Below are 16,938 nucleotides of genomic sequence, written 5' to 3' on the forward strand. Positions count from 1 at the left end.
TGCATCATCTACAATTACCAGTTTGCATTTCTTTAAAGAGCACTGGAAATTTCAAGAACACTTGCAAAACAGTCCTCAGTTTCCCCCTCTCTCTCCCTCTCTTAAATATTGAGTTTTCCCAAGGTTTTCAACTTGGTTTATATAGAGACAAGAACTCCCCTTCTTTTCCCACTAACATTTCATTGCTTTACATAGTATTTATTTTAATTATGTAATTAATTTAAGTGCAACTGGGCGTCAATAGTTTTAGAAACAGCTCCACCAATAGGATCGGAAGTTGGCAGGCTCACAGGCTACGTCCCGGCCCTGGCCTTGGGCCCTGCCTTCGATGGGGGGTCGGCGGAGCAGAGCCCAGGACACCTGGCAGGTGGGAAGAAGAGGCTTCTGGGCCTTCAGTTAACTGGTTCATGCCGGTTCTCTCAGTTAATTAATGTTAGCTTGCCAGCCTCCTGCCCAAGGAGACTAAATGGACGCCTCGGATCTGCTGCTTCCCCTGCTTTTGGAAAATTACGAAACCACTTTCTTTGCTCCAGGACCTAACTGTGGCAATTCTTCCACTAATTAAAAATAGTTCTGTGCTTCTGAAGAAGACAGCCTCGGGGCCCTCGGAGCCTCCTTCACCTTGGAAATTCCTTGTCACTCATTGATGAACACCGAGGGGTGGATAGAGGCTGGTCACCGGCTGGCTGGTGAGGATTGAGTTATGGCACTTATAGCACAGGCGGCCGGTCTAACGAATATGCAGTGTTTTCCTTTGAGTAGCTGAGAGATGTTTAATCCAGACTTTTCTGGAAAGTGAACTAACAGTCTGTTAAAAGCAGTAATTCTAGTCATCTCATAGTTGCATAGTTCACAAAAAACATTTAGAAATTCAAAAAAATTTTAATCTAAGATGAACACAGATGAAAATTGGTATTTGATTCTGTCCTCCTTGTAGTTCAGTATTTCTGAGCAACAGGCCGTTGGCAGGGCACATCCCCTGAAATGCAATGCCCCCAAAGGTGTTCTGTCTTCATTTCCTCATACAAAAAGGTCTTAGGGTTTGATGTCACTATATCCCCAGAATCCGAACCCTTGTGTTGAATAGAGACTGTTTAGGTATTTGCTAATGCTATGAATCTCATTTACAAATAGATTTTTCCTCCGAAGATTCTAACAGAGTTTGGCCTTACACAACATTGGTGTAAAACGGAAGCAGACCAAATTCTCTCACGTGATCATGGAATAGGAAATACAGCTTACTGAAGCTCGCCCTTCACGTGAACTAGAAACCACAGGCCAATGAGCATACATGAATTATCGGGCCATTTCTTCTTTCATCCATATCCTTGGTTCTGTTAATGCTTCAGAACTTTTCTTTGTAATAAGCGTGCAGATACTTGAAGACAATTCATTGCTCGTTCTGATCTAAAGACATCTAAATATTTCGGATGCTTTCCTTACCACTGACAACATCTGGATGCCTTTAAAAAAAAATACCCACTTACTGAGGGTGTAACCATATAATTTGAATAGTTGGATGAATACTTGTATTATATGGAGTAGTAATGATGTACCGTTAGTGTCTTAATGTGTGCCTCTCTGCTTATTGGCATTACATTATGACTGCAGAACTCAGCATTTATGTGAAAACACGCATACTTACAAAAGCTATTTCAAATAGATGTGAAAGATATTCTTTGTGGTATTGGACAGGAGTTTGAGGTAAATATTCTTTATGTGGGCAATTAAAAAAAGGGAAAACCATATAACATTTCTGGAATGTATTTGCCAAGCAAATATTTTGGAAAACAGCCCAGAGAAACATATTTAAGGCTGTGATTTTAATACCGAACTAAGGAAATGCTTTAATGCATCAGCTAAGCTCACGGATGGTGGTAATCACATCTGGTTTACCTCAAGCTATAGGAGAGGGAATGAACCTTAACAACAGAACAAACACCATGAGGCTCAAGCCGCATCTTTGGTGTGTAAGGATGTATGTGCGCATGCAGGGATTTTAATTGATTTTTAAACTTAAGTATTTCTGTGGCTCAGCAATCTGTAAATGCAGACTGCTCTGTCACCTGTCCTTCCTTTACGATGTAGCCTGTGAATTTCATTGCAGGAATGAGACATTTTTATGGATAGGCAACTATTGCCGATTCCTTATTACATGACCGAGGAAAATAAGGATCCGAGGAGGGTAGTTAGACACAGAGTGGGATGTCCAAGGTGGGGACCTTCCCTTACACCACAGGTCCTGGCAAGCATGGGAACTATTGACAAGTTCTTTTTTTCTTTTTTTTTTAAATTGAAGAATAGGTGATTTACAATGTTTCAGGTATACAACACAGTGATTCAGTTATATATATATATATATTTTTTCAGATTCTTTTCCCTTAGAGGTTATTACAGAATATTGAGTAGAGTTCCCTGTGCTCTACAGTAGGTCCTTGTTGTTTATCTATTTTATTTTTTTATTTATATTTTTAACATCTTTATTGAGATATAATTGCTTTACAATGGTGTGTTAGTTTCTGCTTTATAACAAAGTGAATCAGTTATACATATACATATGTTCCCATGTCTCTTCCCTCTTGCGTCTCCCTCCCTCCCACCCTCCCTATCCCACCCCTCCAGGCGGTCACAAAGCACCGAGCTGATCTCCCTGTGCTATGCGGCTGCTTCCCACTAGCTATCTACCTTATGTTTGGTAGTGTATATATGTCTATGCCTCTCTCTCGCTTTATATAGTAGTGTATATACGTTAATCCCAAACTCATAATTTATCCGTCCTCCCCTCCTTCCCCTTTGATAACTATAAGTTTTTTCTCTATGTCTGTGAGTCTGTTTCTGTTTTGTAAATAAGTTCATTTGTATCTTTTTTTTTTTTTAGATTCCACATATAAGTGATACCATATAATATTTGTCCTTCTCTGTCTGACTTACTTCACTTAGCATGATAATCTCTAGGTCCATCCATGTTGCTGCAAATGGCCTTATTTCATTCTTTTTCATGGCTGAGTAATACTCCATTGTATGTGTGTACCACATCTTGTTTATCTATTTGTCTGTGCTGACGGGTTCCTTAAGCACAGCACCCAGCACAGTGCATTTCCCACATGATATATAGACCTGAAGGGTACTTGTTGACTTCCTCAGATTAATTTTTAAATCATAGCAAGACTTCTTACTTCAGTTATCAGGCTTTTCTCGTTCTACTACTTGATGTCATTCCAGACATTGTACCGCCTCTGCCTTTAGAACTACTTTTGACAACATTTTAAAACACGAGCCATTTCAGTGTTCTTGATCCAATGCCTTAACCCAAGGCGGAGCCAGTCTGCTCAAATGTGTGGCAGGTCACCGCGGACGAATAACATTTCTGAAAGTGTTGCTTTGTTAGGTGTGGTAGCCTTTCATAAGTAAAGTTGGCAGCTACAGCAGTACCTACCTAACTAGCAGTTTAACCCAAACAGTTTCTATTCCAAATACATTTTCTATTCGGGAAAAAGAATTATATATATATATATATATAATTTCCTCATCACTCTGGATGTAACTAGGTGAGATGTTTTCACCAGATACTCGTTCTTATCAAAACAATTATTATTATAATATAATATATTCCCTACCCTTGGTAGGGAGCTTCAATATTTCCTCCAGTTTTAAAACTTTCAATGTTGATATTTTCCAAATTTCATAGGCAAGGGCATAGTCTTGTTTATGGGAAAATCACTAAGTAAAAAACTCCTTGCTGAGCCTGGCCCCAGAGTCTGTGACTGTGGTTTTCACCAGTGTGTGCAGGCATCTGCTCAGGGTAGCAACTGGATGCATTTTTGGATCTGAGTATAGACTTTTCTAGATAAATGTTTTTAGAAAGTCATTTTAATGAGAAAATCCTGCCCAACAAAGGAAATCCTATTTTCTCTTTTAAATCACGCTTCCCGAGTTTGGTGAGCAGGACAGAAATTTGACATCAGGTCTAATTCAACACAGCTGAAAATTTCTGCCCAAACGCTCAAAAGTCTACGGGTTCTGATCATGAGGTGAGTTAAGCAAATTCTCTTTGAAATATTGTCTGACCGAGTTAGGGCTACCAAATCAGACATGTGTGAAGGGACGGTATGGAAGATTTAGGGCTCTTCCTGAGGCCGATAAAAGGCGTGTTTGTGCGGAAGGGCTGGGGCAGGCGCCTGGGACCTGCCGGCTGCCCTAGAGGCAAGGAATTATCCCAGGCAAGGCTGCTCTTGGCTGCATCCAGAGAAAGGAACTGTTCAGAGAGGTCTTACTGTCTCTGCCAGGCTCTTCACACTTGGTGAGAGGCGGCCTTGGCTAAGGCAGGCTGAGAAACAGCATCGCTTCCTCGAGACGTGGCGAAAAAGAATTCTCCATTCCTTGCTTTGACAAATGTGTCCTGAGCATCTTTTGAGAACTAGGCAGGTGGCACTGGAGCTCCAGGGATGGCAGGACCGCATTCTGCTACCGTGTATCTGGGGAGACAGGCAGGTATATACATGCGGAAGAAGTTCTGTTTGTGGTGCTGGAGGAACACTCCTAGCCCGGAGTTGAGGTGGTAGGAGATTCAGGGATCCAGAAGCCTGTCTGGAGGGAAGAGAGAGGGAGCATTAGCCAGGCCGAGGAGGGAAGAAAGGCTCGTTAAGAGGCCTTTTTCCTGGTACTGCTTCTTTCATTCTGGCGCACGGGGAAAATAGTTACTCCTAGGGCTAAATGATGGAATGGATGTATAGAAAGAAAAAATAATAATTTGAATGGCTGAAAAGACTGCCTGATGGGACAAATTACTGGAGGGTTTTCAAAGCCACTTTGAAATGCCGAACAACCTGTACTTTGTCCATTCAGTATTGCAAATCCTACAAAACTCCATTTCAGCTAGGAATACCAATGACTTTGTAGTGGGTGATATTTTAATTTTCGAGTATCCGTCATGTAGTGATGTAGGGTTTTTTTTTTTTTGCCACATTTAATTAAATAATAAAGTGGAAGCAAACGTTACCAATTTCACGCTGAGAAGAGCCCCGTGCATGAAGAGCTACTGGATATGGTTCAGAGAATGTTCATTGGGAATCTAGCAAGGCAATGCGAACGATGGGCAGTCAAAGCTGTCATATTCTTATTCAGAAAGAAGAAACTCACGGTCCTTCCCAAGTGACACTCCCCTGCTGTCTTCTGCTTCCAGCCTTGTGTTTCACGGGCATGGGGACCAAAGGTCCCTCGCTCATCACTGCATCCCACGTTGTCCTGGTTACCATAATCACCACTTCTAGGTGATGTGTATCCAAGTCGTGGAGGGACCACCTAACTGGGTGAGGGTGAGCCTTCCGGGAATCAGAGCAGACTTTGCAGAGTTCTGGGGGAGGAAAGGGAGGCGAAGAGACATCTTCAGGCGCCGTTTGCTTCTCTGATTTCTTTCTGTCATCACTTTGTAGCCCCCTCACTCCCACCCTGGGCCAGCCCAACGCAGATCCCTTTCTGTGTTTCCCCCCCTAAGTCAGATCCAGAAGAAAGAGCTGGCTAGATGTGGGGGGACCTGCATCTTGGACCCCAACCCACCACTGTCCCCTTGTGTGACCTTCAGCAAGTCACAGGACTCTTGGAGACGCCTTCAATGTGTGTATAAGGAGGAACTCAACTAGATGGGGCTGAGGTTCCTAGCGCCCCGCCAGCTCCAATTCCCTCTGCTTCCAGGTGTGAAGGTGTTCAGGGGCGGGCTTGTGACATTCTTAGCAGCCCTGACTGAGGTGGCCCTTTGTAAATGCTGGCATTTGACGTCCTGGGAAACAGGTGGGAGCGAAAATGAGGGGCTGCACTTTCTTGCAGTTACATCCCAAGCTGGGGCCTCCAGAACAGTGCACCTGACTTTCAGGTCACTATTTTGGCTTAAAGAGAAATGCCGCCGTTTCTGAAGATCTATTGAAGGACAAGTTTTTTGAAAAGAAGTTTCCTTTCTGTTAAACAAGCAAACAAAAGCCCTTCAATAGCTCCTATTTGCCCTTTTATTTTTAACTTTCCACTCTGGCTTAGACAAATAATATGGATAAAATGAGAGACTGGGGTAGAATTGACAGTAAAGCTCCCTGCTTTCCTGCCAGGGGGTTCTCTGCAGAGTGAGCCTAAAAGCCACTGGCTTAAAAGGACACACTTGAGAAAAGTGTTCTCACAGCAAGAGAGAAACCAGTGGTAACAGGCTTTATGCTTCCTGAAGAGACCTGCCATCCCGGGTGACTGTAGCGCGCGCGCACACACACACACACACACACACACACACACACACACACTCATATTCCCAGGAGGATGCAATCATTTAAATAGGGTGGCGATTTCGTCCTTCATCCCAGGCAGTGAGTGTGCCCCCAAGGGGGGTGTGAGATCCCGAGACAGGAATTCACTCGTGTCTTACCCTTCTGCCTCTTGTGATGGAAGCATTTTGCTGTGCCGTGTCCACTAAAGAATCATTTTCCCCAAAGCTAGAAGGAAGCAAGGTCCCATTGGTTACATGGTCAGCGAATATGGTGTTCAGAATCTGCTCCTGCACATTCGACCAGGAGCCAGGGATCTGGGGACCAGTGACCAACAGCGGTGGCCACTCACTGAAATCTCTTTCTCGTACTTCTCGGCCTCATAGCCACAGTTCTCAGTCGGCTCCCCACCCTGAGACAAGTCAGAGCATTAGCACTTTAGTGAACTTCAAGATCCGGTTGGTCTAGGGACTGGTGAGGGAGTACTTCCTGCTGGCGTTTGCAAAGGTCCTGTCCATCCAGGCAGGCTCCTGTGTGGGGTATACCCATGTATCCTGCTGTTTTAGCTACTATGGCTGCATAGCAAATCACCCCAACTCAGTGACTTAAAAAAAACATTTATGATAGGCATGAATCCGTGGGGAGGGCTGTCTGCCCCGTAATGTCAGGGTGTTCGCTGGATAACTTGAAGGTGGAGCCTGGAATTGTCTGAAGGCTCAGTTCCTCCCGTACGTGGCTGTTGGCTGGGTCCTTAGTTGGGGCTCTCAACCAGATGCCTAGGTGGCTTGGGCTTCCTTGGGCTTCCTCACAACATGGAGACTGGGTTCCAGGGCAAGTGATCTGAGAGACATATCACCTATTATGATCTAGCTTTGGAAGTCAGGCATGTCACCTCTACCGTGTTCTTTCCATCGGAGGATCCTTAAAGGCCCAGCCAGGTTCAAGGGGGAGAAGTAAAGAGCTGTCTCTTGAGAGCAGAGAGGAAAGGTTCTGAAGGCCATACTGCTGTGGCTGCACACACACTCCGCCACGCCTGGGCGCAGCATGGAAATGACAAGGAAGCTCTGCCCGGCCCCTCCAGGGTAGGGTTCACAGGCAGCACCTCTACAGCTTTGTCCACCTGATGCTCGTGACTCTGGTCCAGTCCTGCCCTCTGTGGACCGATGGGATTTCTTTGGATGGAGCGGAATTTTTCATCAGATTGATAAAATATGTAGATCTGCCCTCTCATCAGCTATCACTTCTCAGTTTAGGTCTTAAACTAATGTCATTCCCAAGATTCCCTGTGAGAGCATTATGGTAAAGCCATAAACCACGCAAATAATACTCACCCAGGTCACACTCAGTATCCTTTCAATACAGGATCAGGATCTGTCAGTAGTGGTTTGTGCAGGAACTTGATGGAGGTTCTGTAACCTGGAGGAGCAGCCCTACGAGAGAATGCCAGTCATCTTCTGTTACTGTCAGAGAACCTTGATCTCGCTGAGTTTGTTTCCTCATGCCTCCTTGCGCTTTTTAGTCTTTATTTTTTTATTGAGGTATAGTTGATTTACAGTGTTGTGTTAGTTTCAGGTATACTGCAAAACGATTCAGTTATATATAAAACGTTTTCCATTATAGGTTATTATAAGATATTCAACAGAGTTCCCTGTGCTATACAGTAGGTCCTTGTTGGTTATCTGTTTTATGTAGAGTAGTTTGTATCTGTTAATTGCATGCTCCTAATTTATCCCCCCCTTCTCCTTTGGTAACCATAGGTTTGTTTTCTATGTCTTGTGCTTTTTAATCTTTAAAATTGTTTTTAAAAAATATTCAGTTGTATTTCTTCCATACTTTTCCATTATGGCTTGAGTCAGTGTTCTTAGTAACTTTTTTCTTTATTATTTTTCAGAGATGTGGAAAATACAGCAACGTATAGAAAAGGAAAGAAAATGTGCTATAATGCTGCCCCTTCAAATAATTGTTAATATTTTAGTGCTTTGCCTGTTTGAGTATTTCCTCATCATTAAATATTCTTGTATTAAAACGGTTTTAATGGCTAAATACAAATTGAATATACCAGGACTTATTTTAACTGTCCCCTTTATCGTTGGACATTTATGTTATTTCCTCTCTCTTGTACTCAATGCAATTACTTTTGCGTTACTAAAATAATAATAAATTATTATTTAACCTGTATGATAGACATTTTTCTACATTTATTTAAAATGATTAATAAAAATTATTTAAATTTAAATATATAAATTTTCTTTTTGATAGATTCCAGAAAGGGGAATATTGGATCATAGAGTATAAACAGTTAAAGTTTTGCTACATGGTCTTTAATTACTTTCCCGAATTCATACAATCACTCTCAATTTGTACATAATTTTAAAAGGAAAATAGGCAGGGATTATGTGTTTGGAGAAGGTGTATTTTAAATGGATTTAATTCAGCTTAGATTTCTATTTGTTTTAGCCTTAAGATAAGGATTGAATCATTTGATTCCATCGAAGAGTGTTTTACATTCCTTGGTTCCACGTTCTGTTTCTATGCTTTTTTGTCTCTTTTAAGTGTATTCTCAGTCATATATACTTTCCCACTAACACTGTATTTTTTTCCTTCGTGTATGACTTCTGGTCTCACTGCTGTCAATCATTTTTCTCCAGATGTTCTCTTTCTTCATGTCTCATTTAGTTCATGCGTGACTGTGGCGTTACTCATTGCCCATTGTCTTAACTTCCACGTAATTTGTCTACTCCGTAATTCTGCATCTTTGAATGATAATGTTACTACTTTTAGGATCAGTAAAATATATTTGTGTATGTGATTTTTATGTATTTGCTGTTTTCTCATCATCACTGCTATGGTCAGTTCTGAACAAACCTTCACGTATGCTTCCCATGCCTTCTTGTGTAATTGTGTCCGTTTGTCTGCAAAATCGTATGTTGTTGTCACTAGAATTCTTTTGTACATACATTTTTTTGTAGCTTATTAGACTTCTTCAGTATTTACGGTAGTTATGGGTAGTTCCAGTCGGCACTGTTTTCTCCTGATGTAGTTGATCATTTGGGATATAAACTTTAGGGCATTCTGGAGTTGATATAGTGAATGTTAAATCACATATCTGGGTTAAATGGTTATTCTTGGACTCCAATTATAATATTATATAACTCATGGCCTCTAAAGACTTTTTAAATATCACCGCACCTGGGGATTTTGTTGCTTTTGCTGGGCATTAATTGTAGTTTTTCTAGTAACTCTGCAGTTTAATCTGAATATCTATCTTAATTGTTTTTCCTATGCAAAATTCTTTTTAGTATGCCTTCTAAGACTTTCACCATTAGATGGGAAAATATTACTTTTACATTTGGTTACTTTTCAATTCTGAGCTCACTTTTTGCTGCATATTTATTTATTATATTTTTTATTGAGATATAACTGACATATAACACTGTGTAAGTTAAGGTGTACATCGTGTTGATTTGATACATTTATATATTGCAATTGATGACCGCTGTAGCTTTAGCTAACACCTCTGTCACGACACATACTTATCATTTCTTTTTTGTGGTGAGAACATTAGGTGTGACATAAATACGCTACCATGTGGAAAATAGATAGCTAGTAGGAACCTGCTGTATAGCACAGGGAGCTCAGCTTGGTGCTCTGTGATGGCCTAGTTGGGTGGGATGGCGGGGGGAAGGAGGTCCAAGAGGCAGGGGATATGTGTATGCGGATGGCTGATTCACTTCACTGTGTGGCAGAAACTAACACAACACTGTAAAGCAATTATACTCCAATAAAAAAAAAAATCTAGTCTCTTAGCATTTTTTTTTTTTTTTTTTTTTTTTGGCGGTATGCGGGCCTCTCACTGTTGTGGCCTCTCCCGTTGCGGAGCACAGGCTCCGGACGCGCAGGCTCAGCGGCCATGGCTCACGGGCCCAGCCACTTCACGGCATGTGGGATCTTCCCGGACCGGGGCACGAACCCATGTCCCCTGCATCGGCAGGCAGACTCTCAACCACTGCGCCACCAGGGAAGCCCTCTTAGCGTTTTTTAAGTATGTAATTCAATATTGTTGACTATAATCACTATGCCGTGCGTTAGATCTCCAGAATTTATTCATCTTCTAACTGCAAGTTCATACTCTTAACATCCTTTCTCCAACTCCCCTACCCCCAAGCCCTGGCGACCACCTCTCTACTCTCTGTTTCTACAAGTTCAGTTTTTTTAGATTCCACATATAAGTGACATCATACAATATTTGCCTTTCTCTGTCTGGCTTATCTCGCCAAGCACAGTGCTGCTTTTTTCCTTTGCCTTTATTCTAAGATTCTCTCTTTTCTTTCCTTATTCTCTTGACATTGTTTATTCTTTTCTTTTAAAAATCCATGGCCCTCTAGATGCCAGGCATTACCCTGAGGCCCTGCCCACAGGGAGTTTACAATCACTTGTGAGAAACTAACGCATGTCAGAATCTGCGCTACAGGTGGAAGCACTGTTTGGGGCCTTGAAGGAACCGCTGGGGTTCAGACACAGTTGGAGGAGGGGGCACAGGCAGGAAGACTCACGTGACGGAAGGCAGTGGGGTCAGTTCCAGGTGACACAGGTTTGGTGGTACATAAGAGAGCAGAGGGCACAGAATGAAGTGTGGGCCTAGCGCCAGGTTGTAGGAGGGCAGGGTTCCGACTCTGCTCTGCGGTGGCTTTTCTAAATTGAAATATAGTTAATTTACAATGTTGTGTTAGTTTCAGGTGTGCAGCAAAGTGATTCAGATATAGATATATATATATATACACACACACACATATATATATTCGTTTTCAGATTATTTTCCATTATAGGTTATTATAAGACATCGAATATAGTTCCCTGTGCTATACAGCAGGTCCTTGTTGTGTATCTGTTTTATATATAGTAGTCTGTATCTGTTAATCGCACACTCCTAATTTATCTCCCCCTCCCTTTCCCCTTTGGTAACCATGTTTGTTCTCTCTGTCTGTGAGTGTGTTTCTGTTTCATAGATAAGTTCATGTCATATTTTAGATTCCACATATAAGTGGATAAATATCATGTGGTATTTGTGTTTCTCTGTCTGACTTACTTCACTTCGTGTGATCATCTCTAGGTCCATCCGTGTAGCTGCAAACGGCATCATTTCATTCTTTTTTATGGCTGAGTAAGGTTCTATTGTCTATAGGTACCACATCTTCTTTATCCATTCCTCCGTGGATGGACATTTAGGTTGCTTCCATGTCTTGGCTATTCTGAATGGTGCTGCTGTGAACATTGGGGTGTGTGTTTCTTTTCGAATTAGAGTTTTCTCCAGATATGTACCCAGGAGTGGGATTGCTGGATCATACAGTAACTCTATTTTTAGTTTTTAAAGGAACCTCTATACTGTTCTCCATGTGGTGGTTTTGTACAGGAAAGTGACATAAAGAGGGCTCTCTGCTGGTTCATGTGTAGAATACAAGTATGAAGGGGAAACACTTGAGAAGGAGGGAGCTCCCAGACTTGGCTATTCATTCCTGGAACAAATGAATGCCATGTGCCTACCATGTGTCTGACACTGTGCCAGGAGCTCTGGACCCAGCAGCAAGCAAGACATCATTGTCTGGGCTCTTACGGGGCTTGACATTCATTGTTCCTGCTTTTATGGGGCTTACGCTCTGGTGAGGGAGAGGGAAAATCAATACCTACGCTGATATAACACACACCTCGTGACATTTAAAGTCTCCTCAATATTCTAGCTTTCAGGGACTGTGACAGCATGCAAACAGCGTTCAGTGTCCTATTAGATTCCTGTACCCCTAGAGGAACATCTCTTTGTTCTCACAGGTCAGCTCAGTTGCTCTTGTGACTTGCCCAGTCCCTCTTTGGTTAGCATTCCTATTTTAGTGTGAGTTTGCCCATGGATGCAGCTTGAAGACCCAGGCTTCCCCTTTGATAAATCCACTTTAGGGGTTGATGTACTGGAAATAGGTCTTTGAAATGACCGGATGAGGGATGTCAACTGTGGAGCTATGTAGACACAGCTTATCATTCGGTAATAACCTGAAATTGTCATTCTCAAGAATGACCTCCAGGGAAGACAGAGGTTCTGGCATGATTCTAATGGGGTGCAGGAGCTGGTGCAGCTCTGTAGGGGAGTCTTCCCTTTGTGGACCATTGGATAAATCACAGATGTGTTCACAGCCCTGAAAAAATCTGTAGTTTATGAGTGATCTTTTTCTTTTTCTCTGGCCAGGAATCTTACGTCCTTTTGGCAGAACTTGGAGAAAAATGTGAAGCCATTGGCAAGAAATTATTATACTTAGAAGATCAACTTCACACTGCGATCCATAGTCACGATGAAGATCTCATTCATATCCTTTTTTTTCCTGCAGATTAAGCACCTGTTAGGTTATTTTGTAAAAGAAAGTCTTAAAAAATTATACCGTTTCCCCATGCCTCAGCAGATGCAAACAAACAGATACTCCTGGTATTTAGAGTCCCACACACCTCAGATCCCTGAGATTATTCAGTATGCGATGTTTCTCTCTAGTTTTTGGTAAGTCAGCATTTTTGATTATTAAACCTGACGGCTAAAAATTAGCAGTGCGGTTCAGACAAGCACACAACGAGGCCAAAGAAAAGTGTAGTTTCAGGGGCTGTGAAGCTGGGTTTGTGGGGCTCAGATGGTTATGGGTCTGACTGCCTCAGTTTTCCAGGGGCCTTCTGAATACTGAGAAACCCAAATCCATCTTTGGTTTTCTTTTCCATACAATTCTGCCGTATAATGGGCAGGAGAGTGTCACAAGTAACAGGACTTTGGATCACTCCTTTGTACAAGATTCAGTGCATTTCCTGTCACGTCTGCAAATAACCTTTATCAAAACCAGTTGCCAGTGACCAAGATGCACAAGAATCTACTGGCTTAGGTGTGCAACCTGGTGGAGCACTGAATCACATGTAGATATGTGCGTGCGTTCCGTTTGTCCCTGCCTAGTTCTTTCGAGGGCAGATGGGTGGGTGCAAGACGTATGAAGGCATATACAGCCCCATTCTGTATCTTTTCGGTTACTTAATTGTAAGCTGACACTCCTCTAGATGAAAGCACTTCTCTATTCATTCATCCTTTCTGTTCAGTAGTGTGACTTTCATTAGATGTATTTGTGAGAAATGTAGCTATTTTGGACTTTGCTTCTCATCGCTGTCTTACTTTTCAGAATCCTCGTTCTTACCATGCTTTATCGGGAGTCTGTGTGTGTGTGAATGTATGTGTATGTTTAAGGAGCTTTGGATGGTCAAGGATTAATCTTAATCACAAGTATTCAGATCCACGGTTTAATGACAGATTCAATGTTGCGTTTCCTTCCTCCTTACAAACTTAAATCTTTTGCCTTGCTTGTTAAACTTAGCAGGAGATTTTTTCAACTTAATCCGTGATTATTTTCACATGGCTCAAGGTGGATTTTTAAAAGCAGACATTCTGTTTTTGGTAACTCCCTGCCCCTTACAAACTGGTGTTTAAGCTTTTATTAAAAAGTTGGCCAAAGAAACAGTAGAAGCATTTTTGTTCTGCACTTTTGTTTATTCCACGTTCATGGATCACGCAGAATTGAGCAGTTGTAAGGTGGCACGGCCTCCAGCAGATAGGCAAGTAACCGGCTGTGAGTACCTGGGAGCAAAGCCCTGCAGACGGCCAGTGCATACAGAGGGGTTCCTGGCTGCAGTCTAGCAGGTGGGCTTGTTTCTCAGTGGGAAATCCCTCCAGTTTGTGGTGGGCTCAGGTAGCAGTTCTGAGAGCTGCAATCAGGGTCTGTGTTAGTCTCTTGTTTAGAAATTTTCCAGAAGGTTAGTTTGATTCTAGGGAATGGGGTTTTCTCCTGAACAGGGTTGGGTGGTAGGGAAGAGGCTGAGAAGAGACAGAGCTGTGTATAAATAAGATGCTTTTAGCACAGGGTGATCAGCTCGGTGCTTTGTGACCACCTAGAGGGGTGGGATAGGGAGGGAGGGAGACGCAAGAGGGAAGAGATACGGGGATTTATGTATATGTATAACTGATTCACTTTGTTATAAAGCAGAAACTAACACACCATTGTAAAGCAATTATACTCCAATAAAGATGTTTAAAAAAAAAATGCTTTTAGTTTTCCCACAGCCAATCCAAGCCAGATTCAGGAGCGGTGGGAATCACAGAGAGTGGATAAAACCTCTTGAAGCATCTGTAAAGTCAGATAATAACATGTACCTCTAGGTTTTCATTTGGGCTAAATGAGGTTATATGCAGAAAATATGTTTAATATAGTTCTTATACATGGTAGAGTGCTTGGTTTTAGGTAGAAAACCATTCTCAGTGTCTGTCACAAGCTCAGACGTCCCGTTTATAGATGAGGTTTCAAGGTAAGTTGATTCAATCATTTTGTAATAAATCCTTGAAAGAATTGATTGGTAACTACACAGTGACTTATATGGTCATTTAATTCTAATAAAACTGCCGTAGACAGATAGGGATTATTCTTCCTACTTGATAGTTGAGAAAACTGAGGCTTGGAAATTGCGTGGCTGGTCCGAGGTCATTTCTGATGAGGGGGCAGAAGCATCCAGCCACAAGCCCCATGGTCCTTCACGGCCAGTCAGGAGGCAGCTATGCCTATAAGTAGCTGGACAGGCCTGTTCTGTGGAACATACAGTTACTATAAAAATATTAAGCTATAACAAAAGTTGTTTAGTGAAGTTACGTTTATTGAGAATTTTGCTGATCCCTGCTGAGATAAGTGAGGATATAGAGAGGACATGTCAAACCAGGGTTGGGAAGCACTGCTTTAGATACTGAAATCATTCCCCCAGCAAAAAAAAAACCTCTACACCACAATATGGATTTCGACCCAGACTTTCCCCTGAAACCGTGGCTTCGTTCTGTGTCACGGATTGACAGTAAATACACAGAAGGTATCTTTGAATTCTAACAAAGCAGCGCTTAGTTTCAAGTGGAGCTCGGTGCCCTAAGTTAGAAAGACATATTCACAAGGCTCTGCGGAGGCTTCTTACACAGACCAAAGCCCTTGTTTCCAATGAGAACTTATCTAGAGATTCCAAGAGGCCGCTGAAATCCTCTGGCCAAACTCCGACTGGTGTGTGTTTCCATTCTTGATCAAAGAGACAAAGCTGAGTGCAGTTGAAAGAAACAGCTTGCCGTCAGCAACAGGAAAGAATTTCCCAGCAAGTGTAATATTTTTGTTTGATTCCATTAAGGGCTCCGCCAGAGCCTCCTGTTCAAAAGCTGCGGAGTGAACGTGATTCATGTGCGTCCACATCAGTGTCTGTGTCCAGAAGATTCAAGCCTTGGACACTCCAGATGTTCGTTCTCCGAGTGGAAGGCACGGAGCTTTGCAGAAACCGTTTCGTGTGAGAAGGCCCCGGTAGTGTGGTATCAGCAGAGGGTGGACCTGTCACCAGCAGTGGGCTTGAGTTTCCCAACAGATCCTCTGGGCATCCTGACTTAACATCAAGGCCACGGGCAACTGGCTGGGAGCCTCTCACTTTTATGAAGAAGACACTGGATTGACAGATCGGAGGAGGGGGAGAAGACAGGCCGTGTCTCTTCATCATCCTGACAGGCTCACTGAATTACAAGTAGCCAAATAACACCCCCAGCCCGTCAGCCACCTGGGGGCGAGCATGTGAGAAGCGTCTGCACCATTAATTGGAAGAGCTGGCGTCGCAGAGGTGACTCGTGCCTGGTGTCTGAGGCGAGGATGGGAGGTGTGACTTCACTGCCACTCGAGCCGGGATTTTCAGGGGCATTAGTCTGACTCTCTAGTATAATTTCACAGTCATTTGGGATCCTAATTAGCAGTTGGGTGTTGAAAAACATTTTGAGTGTATGGAATGGTTCCTCCCTGTTTATAATGCTTGAACTGAAAACCATCTAGGTTAAGTGGATTTTTTTAGCAGAGAGTTTTTCCTTTCTCTTTCAGCTTCTACTACATACTTCCAAAAGGAAAGAAGGACACCTAGGATCTGGACCCTGGGCATCTTTCGGAGCCCCCAGGGCAGCTCTGCTCGCCTCTGAGTCGTAGATAAGACAGGGACAGACTTATTCTGTTTGTGTTTCTATTTGCATTCACGTCCAGGAAGCTCTCCTGGAATTCCCGTTCTTTCTGTTTATTTGGAACACGTGGTGCCTAATCGATTAGTTTTGGTGGTGCTTGATGGCATGCAAATACTCTAAATACATCCAGGCACTTGCACAAACAACACATCCCCTTAGGAGCCCTTGCTTGGTTCAGCTTTCAAATGTGCAGCTGTAACAGACAAAGGGAAGGGGAGTTTGAGGGGCTTGCTCTGCCTCCTTGGAAATGCTTTCTGCTTCTAGGGCTAAAGAGCTGCGAGAGGGATTGTGGCCATCATGGAGCTCCACAGTTTCACAGATGAGAAAACTGAGACCCTAAGAGGCTGCTGTTTGAACACTGCATACCCTGGGCTGATATGCATATGGCGGCCGGTGCTCTTCCCTTTGGCTCCCACCAAAGGGAGTGGGATGGCAAGAGCAGGACTTGGAGCCTCACAGGGGGGAGAGGAGGGAGCCCAGGAGAGGGTGTGGGCACCGGGCTTGCGCTGCTGGCTTAGCCCTAGGTGGGCACCACAGGGAGGGCCCCTGTGCAAGCATCACGTCCATTGAAGCAGGTCGCGTGTAGGCGGGGCTTTCTTCTTTGCTCTTCAACAA

The 16,938-nt window shown here is 43.0% G+C and overlaps 1 protein-coding gene across 2 annotated transcripts in view; it reads left to right on the forward strand.

The window, feature by feature from the left end:
- Positions 1-16,938, forward strand: part of DISC1 (DISC1 scaffold protein) — a 349,574-nt gene that overhangs the window by 321,174 nt on the left and 11,462 nt on the right. Inside the window, exon 12 of one of the 2 annotated variants that reach the window (XM_022553158.2) lies at positions 8,134-8,454. In XM_022553158.2, coding sequence (XP_022408866.2) covers positions 8,134-8,160 — 27 coding nt within the window. In that variant the 3' untranslated portion in view covers positions 8,161-8,454. Of the gene's footprint in view, positions 1-8,133; positions 8,455-12,474; positions 12,593-16,938 lie in introns of those variants that run through there. The other variant, XM_022553157.2, reaches the window with a different exon arrangement.

Source organism: Delphinapterus leucas, chromosome 16 (genome assembly GCF_059928025.1).
Source record: "Delphinapterus leucas isolate spDelLeu-1000000601 "Yukka" chromosome 16, BTC_Dleu_Yukka2, whole genome shotgun sequence".
Lineage (NCBI taxonomy): Eukaryota > Metazoa > Chordata > Mammalia > Artiodactyla > Monodontidae > Delphinapterus > Delphinapterus leucas.